Source organism: Amphibalanus amphitrite, unplaced genomic scaffold (genome assembly GCF_019059575.1).
Source record: "Amphibalanus amphitrite isolate SeventyFive unplaced genomic scaffold, NRLGWU_Aamphi_draft 000260F_arrow, whole genome shotgun sequence".
Lineage (NCBI taxonomy): Eukaryota > Metazoa > Arthropoda > Thecostraca > Balanomorpha > Balanidae > Amphibalanus > Amphibalanus amphitrite.
Genome location: NW_024881755.1, coordinates 761,820 through 771,547, shown reverse-complemented (window position 1 = coordinate 771,547; position 9,728 = coordinate 761,820). Strand labels below are relative to the sequence as shown.

General features: G+C 48.6%; 1 protein-coding gene across 5 annotated transcripts; it reads left to right on the top strand.

Moving 5' to 3' along the window:
* The first annotated feature begins 1,371 nt into the window (after window positions 1-1,371).
* On the top strand, window positions 1,372-9,111 carry LOC122386723 (WD repeat-containing protein 89-like). 5 transcript variants are annotated; one of them, XM_043376212.1, is made up of 10 exons: window positions 1,372-1,395; window positions 3,957-4,135; window positions 4,446-4,562; window positions 4,789-4,889; window positions 5,297-5,472; window positions 6,256-6,401; window positions 7,227-7,353; window positions 7,811-7,902; window positions 8,279-8,393; window positions 8,918-9,111. In XM_043376212.1, the coding sequence occupies exons 2-10, from the start codon at window positions 3,969-3,971 to the stop codon at window positions 9,056-9,058; spliced, it is 1,182 nt and encodes a 393-aa protein (XP_043232147.1). In that variant the 5' UTR covers window positions 1,372-1,395; window positions 3,957-3,968; the 3' UTR covers window positions 9,059-9,111. The 5 variants fall into 5 exon arrangements, with proteins under 5 accessions (XP_043232147.1, XP_043232151.1, XP_043232149.1 ...); XM_043376216.1 differs by lacking the exon at window positions 1,372-1,395 and adding an exon at window positions 1,489-1,631; XM_043376214.1 differs by lacking the exon at window positions 1,372-1,395 and adding an exon at window positions 1,501-1,635.
* Window positions 9,112-9,728: the final 617 nt, after the last annotated feature.

Sequence of the window (9,728 nt, the reverse complement as noted above, 5' to 3'; positions counted from 1 at the left end):
AGAGAGGAGAGAGATGGAGAGAGAGGAGAGAGAGAGAGTGAGAGAGAGAGGAGAGAGAAGAGAGAGAGAGAGAGACGAGGGAAGTGGATAATGTGAGCGTTTTTAGGAAAGGGCTGACTGCAGGGAAGGGGAGCCAGACCGCCAGACATTCCTGAACGGTCGCCAGACGCACCGATCGACATTTCGACAAATCCACGGACCGACAATCTAACCCATTTGACAGAAGAACGTGCAGACAATTGGACCGACAAACCGACGGGGTGGCTAGCGAGACAGGTCGACTCTCTCACTGACTGGATGGCGTGCAATCTGACGAATAAACAGACGAACGGACTGGCAGACCGACATGATTGACCGACCAACAGTTATGTGACCTAGGATGACCTGGCATTGACCTGACAAAGCAAAGTAGGTTAAAGCTTAATTAAAGTATCTAGTACCTACGCTCAGGATATCTAAAGCATCTATTCACGAGTGTGTAAACTAAAAATGAGTCTGATCTGACTTGTAGGCCGGCGGCCAGAGCCCGAATTGTGAACAAGCCAAAACGTGGATAATGTTTACTTGGACCTGAACTGTGATGTCATCGATGGACTCGAGGTCAATGAAATTAGGTTCCGCTCGACAGTTTTCCGGGTCTATCAGAGACGTTTTGATTTTGACAATCAGCCCGGTTGTTTTGGAGTTATGAGGGGGCTATGAGTTATGAGAGCGCCCCCCCCCCCCAGTGGGGCGCGTAACAATACATAGCCCAGACACAGACAGTGGGGCATTGGTCGAATTAACTGAACTTTTTATATCCAGTTGAACCAGTTGGATTACATACATCGGTTTTGCAATAGCTTATACGGCGCCTGGCCGTCGGCAATCGTGTTCGATGATTTTCGTACAAATGGTTCAATGATTGGCGCCATAGGTCAACCAACGGGCATAACGGGTCGTCATAACGGGTCGTCCCCGTTATGAAGGTCATGGCCTGGCGAGGGTAACAGGGTTCAGGGTTGCTCATTATTGCTCAGTTTCATCGCACGTCTAAGTCCGTTCTGAGTGTTGCTTCATTTCAATAGCAGTACATGGGGACGGAATATGATGAAAAAAGTGAAATAGGTATGTACTTGATTAGTAAAGTAATCTTGTGATTTGTGAACATGCATAGCACAATCACATTACGCAAATACCAAGATTACTTTACTGCAAATACATTGCATGGCAAAAACACAGTTCTACTTCACAAGATTCCTCTACTCTACTTCATAAATACTTGCTTCCAAATGATTCCAACTTGCTGCGATGACGGCGCTACTGCGACGAGGTCAGGCATGGGACAGTCACATGTTTTCATGTTCGATAGCTACCGTTCCTGCGGGAAATATTGCCCGTCCATCGAATTGCTAGGCAATTTCGATTTTGAGCGTTTTTTGGTCCAATCAGCTGCTGAGTTTAAATACATAAGCTTACTTGCTGAACAGGTGCTCGGTTTATTGACCTGGGTAGTGTTGTGGGTAGTGTGATACACGATACGATCGAAAGACATTCGCCATCAGTTCGCCATAGACGTCATGCTTATTTATATTTATGTGATGGTGTGATATTTTCAAAACAGCAGAAAATTAGCTAAGGCAAGATAAAAAGTAGGTGAGAGCTACGTACAGAGTTGGGATTTGAAATGCATGTTGGGATTTGCCGGAATAGCTAGGTTAGGTAGGCAGGCATCGGTAAAATCCTTTTTGAAAGGATTGCATTCCCAATCCACATTCCTAGTGCCGAAGTGGATTGCATTCCTACCCGCAATCCCCTTTTTTCACTTGGATTGTAATCAAATCCGCAATCCTTTTTTGCAATCCTGTTGTAGGTATTATTATGTGCACTAGTGGATCTGGGGGAGGGAGGGGGCATAGGGCCATGCCTCCATCCCCAAATCACCCATTTCTAGTACCTAGTCTTGCGAGTAATTCCTATCTAAGGCACAGGTATTTTATGGGAAATATTTTTTGCCTCAAACACCCCCACATTTAAACCTCTACCCAACCAGTGTTTTATATTTTTAAAACTCGCCCTCAAATACGTAATTTTGCCCTTCCTATGTAGTTCATCGGCGTATATTATTTTGAGCGTTTAAATTAAAAGCGTTTAAATTATTTCAAGTTTCGATGTAAAGCCCTTGATAGCAAAGTACATTAAGCCGATGAAGCCGATCTCATAATTTTCAATCGCAACAAACCATTTCAAAGCACTAATCAAACACAATCCGGATGGGATTGCAAAAATTGGAAGTATGATGCAATCCAATCCGCAATCAAATCCTTTTTTTTTAATGGATTTCAAATCCAGGTGCAATCCACCAAAAAGGAATGCAATCAGGATTTTGCAATCCTGCAATCACAATCCTACCGATGCCTGTAGGTAGGTACCTACCTACCGGCCAAGATTACTTACCTAACCTACCGGCTACCTCAACCTACAGCAGTTGGGGAAACTACGAGGCCAAGATCCAAAAATTGATTGGTCAATGGATATAATTTTAATGACCATATATGGGTTTAAATGCAGCCCTCGTTACTGCGAGTGAGAAACGGTATAGGTAACATGCTGGTACTTGCAGTATAGCGTTCACATATCACAGAGAAAAGGCTTCCATTTTCCAATAGGAATTAGCGCGAGTTATTAAACTAGACGAACCCACTTGAAAATGGCGATAGGAAAATGACCTTTCTGCAGGTTCTGGGCATCACAATCAGCTGGCCATTCCATAAATAGATCGGTATTTTAAAAGAAAATTGTTAGAAGATTTAATTTCATTACAATAGATAAACATATTTAATTTTTGAATAATGATTTGACCACAATTGGAAAACCCAAAGACAAAATAGTAAAAATAATAACATTTTAAAACCACGGTGGCATGCTGCTTACTTTTTTTTTGGCGCATCTGTTTCAATCCGCCATATTTGCCAATCACTTTTTGACCTTCTATTGTAACTCTGTGATTTAGAGCTGCCAGTGCATATGTGCACCGAGTGAGTGTAGGCCTTGTGTGGTTAAAAAACATTCTTATGCTTCATTTTTTTCAGTTGAATGCTAGAATGCATAGAAAAGATTAAGTTTTCTGATTGTATAACCATATATGAGCATCACCCCGCCCACTGCAGCTGTTGATTGGCCGATCAAATTTAAGCTTGGCGCCTCATAGTTTCCCCAAGGCCCAACTGACAGGCTACAGTAGAAAGTGCTGTTTGGTTTTCAAAATCTATTGATAGGTATTTTAAATATAGGTACTGTGCAGCAAGGATCCTATTCATCTGAGACAGGGACTGGCAACTTAGCCGCGGCTGGTACCAGCAACTAACATTGTGTTTGTGTTTATTGTGTTCGGGCCCGTGGTTCCTATTATTTTCAGACTCCCTTCTTCCTCTGTCAGAGCCCATTTTAAAAAGGTACCTAACCTAGGTACCTATGTTCCATCATAAGTGGTAACTGATTGTTGACCTCAAGCCTCAAGGTCCTTGTGGCAGAGAAACATTGGGTGATTGGATTGCAGGCAGCTGCACATTCAGCCATACAGGTCTGGTTAAAGTCTCCATTTTCAATGTTAGATTTGTGAATATGCTGATGTGGGTGTCACCATCACTAGCACACAAGTTATTGTATCAGCCCAAATCTGCTGCTGGTAGAGGGGATTCTGCAAATATTACCAAATAATAGGGGGGGGGGACTTAATTCTGCTGCCAGTTGCAGTAGGTTCTGGGGTGACAAATGTCTTGCTGCTTACTGCTAACCATGCTGTCAGCAGATTTACAAATCAAAATATAAATCTGCTGCTAGCTTGAGAATCATCAAGCATTATAAGTCCTGCTTGCATTGTGAAATTTGACAGCACATAGTGTGGCCCTCATTGTTTTCTTTCTTTGATCTTTATTTAACTTGGCATATGTTTACCTCTTGTTTTTTTTCTCCAGAAACCAATCAGCATGGATCTGAACTGCAGAGATATTGAGTCAGAAAAGGATACAGATACTGTGGGGTATGATGTTATGCAAAAGGATTTCCCTAATGAATATCATGCAGCTGCATATCTGGGACAACTGAGTGATTCTGGGAAAAAGTCTAACTACATTACACACCTGGCTATCAGTGGGTAAGTACTGAATTTATACTTCAGGTTTATTGGCCAAAAAATATTGAGAACTAGTCATTTTGTTAATTGGTGCAGATTCGTGCTTTTATTATTCATATTAAACCAAGATATGTGGACTGAGAAGGTTTCCTCTAGCCATTAATGCTTCTTTGATATCTATTATGTAACTGTGTTATGTATCTCTTGAAGCCATACGAGTATACGAGTATGTCATTGCCATGGAACACTAAAACAATTCTGAGTAAACAATGACATTACATTAGGTACCTATGCCTCTAGTCTCCATACAGTCACATGTCATGTCTTCCAGGTCCCAGTCCCAGCTGGCTGCGGTATGTTCAGACTTTTCTCTGTCACTGTTTGACTGGGGCACCTTGAAGAAGCTCCACTCCATGAGAGGACACACAGACAAGGTCACAGGCATCAGGTAAGTGCCACTGTGCTTTAATTAGATGCTTGGTGTAAGTTGTAAAGTTTACTAATGATTTCATCATTCTCTGGTGAAGAAGATGTCAACTGTGCTTTGTCTAACCTTTTTTCATTTGGAGTTCTTCCCTACCGCGCGATATATTCTGTACATATAAGTGACATCAATTGTTCTCACATCATCAATTTGGGGCATGTATTCAATGTGTGTCCTTCCTTGATGCTAGGTACGTGCCAGGGAGCGACTCGGTGCTGGTTTCCTCGTCCCTCGATGGCACCGTGCGACAGTGGGACACCCGGTCCGGCCAGATGACAATGGAACACTCAGGTACGGAGCTCCAGACAGGATGTTATAGTGTCTGCCCTCATGCGCCAGGCTGATTGGTTATTGGACGAGGGCATGACATGGTGCTAACTGGTCATGAAACAGTCGCCGAAATTCAAACATCTTAGTAAATACATTTTGTGGCTTGAATTATTACCAAAACAACCTTGTATGTTAGCTTCAGCAAATGTAGTTCGCTTTACGTTTTCCTCTCTCGGGATCCACTGTGGCATGATGTTCCGAACGGATATCTGACGGCTGACCCGGCAGCGGGCCGGGGCCGGTCCCTGGCCCGCCGCCGACGCGTCTGTCCCTGTTGACAGCACACACACTGACCACGAGTGCTGCGGCAGCGCCGTCTGACGCTCCGTCACTGCCGCTCTCTGACTCTGCAACCCCTACTTCCACAGACACCACCTTACAGAAGCGGAAGCCGCTGACCTGCGTGGACGCCAATGCGGCCGGCCGGTTCCTCTGCGCCGGTACTGAGGTGGTGGACCAGGACGCTTACCTGGTGTTCTGGGACGTGCGACAGCCGACGCCGCTCGGAGGCTACTGGGAGTCGCACACGGACGAGCTCTCCACGGTACGTCGGCAAGGGGAGCTCTGGGAGGGAGCTGTGAACCGCGGCTAGGGTACTGGAGGGAAATTGTACTGTTGTGACTTGTTTTGTTGGGTTAGACACTTTCGGTCTGACAAGACCATTGCAGAGCCGGAAGGATGATAGGAATTAGGGGGAGACATTGGTCTGGGCAGACACCCTAGAGAGTCGCCGGGGCTGAGCCCGTCCGAATGGACAGGCCGATCAGCCCCCCAGGCACTCTCTGCACCCGGCTACGGGGTGCGCTCCCTCGGGAGCAGCGGTGCCGCTCCAAGGGAGCAGCCCGCATGAGATAAAGGTGCCTGTCCAGCCCGGAGTGGGGGTTGCGGCGTGAAGGAGAAGGATTTCAGTTTCCTGAGGATAGAAGCATGGAACGGAACGGTGTTGGTGACTGAGAGAGGCTGGGTGTCATGGACGTAGATCTGAGGATCGTCACGCTGCGGTAGAAGGGATGCCGTAGATTTGGACTGTTGAAACGGCTACGATAAGAGAAAGGGTGGACTGTTGTGATAACGGATTACTTGTTTCGTTCGCGACGTACTTTATTATATTATCTGTACCATTGTATTGTTTCGACGTACTATTTGTTTGTACCGCTGGATTATGTCACGCCTCGTTAGACAGAATACGGAATCAGAGAAAAGATTGAAATGATATCGAAGCTCAGTATATTTATGTACTGTCTCGACCATTGCACCCAGCCCGCTTACCGACCCCGCCTCCCGGGCGGCACTGCTCACGCTGTGACACTGCGCCCTCTCCCCCCAGGTACGTTTCCACCCGACCGACAGCGGCGCGCTGGCCACCGGCTCCACGGACGGATACGTGAACGTGTTCGACGTCACTCAGACCTCCGAGGACGACGCGCTCCAGGCGACTCTGAACACCGAGTCCTCCGTCAGCTCAGTCACGTGGTGAGTCACACACTCAGAGGCTGGCGTTTGACGAGGTCACGTGATGGGCAGAGACCGACAGAGGCTGGTGTCAGCGAGAGGTCACGTGATGCAAACGAGCGATGGATGGTGTCGACGTGTTCAAATCACGTGGGCAGTGAGTGCAGCAGTCGTGTGCACTGATGTATCCATATGCAATATCTCGTTCTAGGGTTGTCTATTCAGGGGCACGCTCTGGTATCTGGTTGATGCTTAATCCGCTTATAAATGCCATTACCGTTTCGCCGAGTCAGGCTGTGACGAACTGATGCTATGTTTGTCATGTGCTCACTGTATTTACTATGGATCTTCTGCACTCAATGCTGGCGGAAGTGTATGATTGCGACTGCAGGGGCTTACAACGGCGGCTTAGCTGCCAGTCTCGGCGTACCATTTCAGTATTTGCCACTGGAGCAATGACTCGGTCTCGCTCATTGCCCAGGCTCGAGCAGTGCGGCGGCTGCCTTCTAGCTGTGGTGTTAAAGTCTGGCAGAGTTATACCATGACCCCACTGACCCCATGCCCCCAGGTACGAGCGGGGGCGGCCGCCCCATGTGCCTGTATTACAGTGCATTGTCTGGTTAGGTTGTACGATAAACCCACGGCGTCTCTTCCCTCAGGAACGAGCGGCCCGACGGCCGTCACCTGGCGGTGGTGTAACAGTCTGACAGTGTTATAAGACGAACCTCCCCCCCCCCCTCAGGTACGAGCGGCCCGACGGTCATCACCTGGCCGTGGTGCTGTGTAGTGTGTAGTGTGTAGTGTGTACTGTCTGTCGTTAGTATCACGGTCCTCGCCCTCTCCCAGGTACGAGCGGTCCGACGGCCGTCACCTGGCGGTGGTGCTTGACACGGAGGAGCTGCAGCTCTGGGACCTGCAGGAGTCGGAGCGGACTGCCCAGTTCGGACGGCAGGAGGTCGCACAGGCCATTCGGGTGAGCACGCGGATGGCCACTGATCGCGGATGGTCGAGCGACAGTGGGCAGCGGTCGGAGGAAGGGGAGTGCTTGTAATCCAGAGCCCAGGAAATCACACCTGCACTGTTTCTACAGCAGCTTTCAGTAATTCTATGAATTTTTACGAATAGTCAGTGGTTGAATATCTGGGATGTCTCGAGGGCTGTTTTTTCTAAAGCTTTCGTGCAATGTCTCGTGATTTGTGAAACATATTGCGACGATCTGTTTTACGAATCAATTCGCCTTCTCCATCCGACGTCTCTTCTTGCACTAATCTGTCATGCGATCCAAACTCCTGTGCGCCTGTCCATGATGATTGATGTTACGTTTCTCTGTGTGCGCGGCCCGTGATGGGGACGCTCCCCGTGACCAACAGCGGACGACTCGGAGCTGTGCTATGTATAATGTATGTGACACTGGCGCCCCTGACCCACAGCGGACCATGTCTGAGGTGTGCTACGTAGAGAGCTGCCACCAGACCGCCGAGGGAGACGTCCTGGCCGTCGCCGGAGCCACCACCAAAGAAGGGTGAGCTGCTGAGCGACAGAGAATGGCAGGGGGCCTGAACTGAGTGCAAAATAACGGAGGTAGTTGATCGTGTAAGCCTTGATATGGAGTACAGTCTGATGTTTTGTTTCTAGATTATACGAGGACGCTTTTGATTACATATACTTTGCTTCGGTGCTATATACATATTTTGTTAGAATGCCTGCGTAGTGTTCGTATCGGAACAGGCAAACGATAGGCACCATGTATGGACGAGCGTCAACGAGCGTCACTTGCACCCTGACTAGCAGCGACATCTCTAATCGCTATGCCTGCAAACTGTGAGCTCGCTCGGATCACCTGTGTGCAGATAATAAACCAGCGATGCGTGATCTCCAACGCCCTTGTCCTTCCGCAGTCACGGCTGTCTGCGCCTGCTGCGGATAGACGGCGACCGTTTGACGCCGCACGCGCTGCTCGAGGACTCCGAGGTCACCCAGCAGCTGGTGCGCGCCAGTGCCTTCAGCCCGGCGGTAAGACGGGGCGGGGTGGGTAGCGGCGGACCGCGTCACGGTGCTGGGGCTGATCGTGCTTATCGTCAGTGATAGGACATAATCGATGGAGAAAAAACAGGATGTGTGTTTGTGTTACCCATCCGTTGGTTGGTATCCTGTAGCTCGATGCCATCAGCCTCTCATGCCTAGTTCGTGTGTGTTTGATGTATTTTCGTCAGCCTCTGGATTGACAGCCATACCATGTAGCTCAGTCGGTTATGGCTACCATCCACCTCGTCGGGAAGCTCAGCGTCGCTTTGCGTGAATAGTTTCAATGTAATCCGTAAATTCATGGTGTCACTGTATTGTTTCCCCTGTCCCAAACGGTAATGTCTACGCCAATGCAGCTTCGGTCTCCCGGTTCCCCCGGTGCCATCCGTATTTCACCCAGATCCCACATTCTACGTCCTCTGTTTGACACTGACACCCTCTGGTCCCTCAGACTGGCGGCGAGGGCGGTATGCTGACACTGACACTGACACCCCTCCCCCCTGGTTCCTCAGACTGGTGAGCTGGTGACGGGCGGCGAGGGCGGTATGCTGACCCTCTGGAGGCCCGGCGCCAGGCCCAGCTCCTCGCAGCGCCGAGACGCCAAGGCGCCCACCCACAAACAGCGCGGCAAACACAAACAGAAGCCCTACTAAGTCCGATTGTTACCGCCTCATCACTGTTTGAATACATCGCGTGACCATGTGAAGGAGACCTTTTTGAGACTATGACAGAAAGCGGACAAATCATCCGAGACAGAACAGGGAGTTGATTGGTGACTGTTGACGGTAAGTTGGAAGCAGGGTATTTTGACAAACAGACAAACCAGCCGTGTACAACTGTTAAGGCGCAGTTAGCAGGGAGAGCGAACCTCGTGTCGTTTCACGTGTGAAGGGCACTGTTGAAAGACAATGACGAACAGCAAAGTACGCTTTCACAAAATGTATTGCGACGATTTCCGTTATGGATACAAGGTGCAATTGATGCATTGCTGCGAACAGCAACAATGGTCCCAATGGACAATGGACCAATGGAGGCTAACATAGGCGGCGAAACGAGGAGGGCACCCGGCCACCGTGCCCCCTTTGATTTTGGCATTTTAACATTAGCCCTATGGGCGTTGCATGGAAAGAATGGGACCAAAAGTCGGCAGTGCCCCCCCCCCCCCGGCCTTAATTGAAGGTATTCCGCCGCTATTGGACGCTGACGTATCAATGATTCAGAACATCAGACAGTTCACAGTGCCCATGCATTATCTATTGTTCATTTATCACATACGATAAAATGACAGCCATACATATTGCACAAATCAGTAAATAAGGGTGA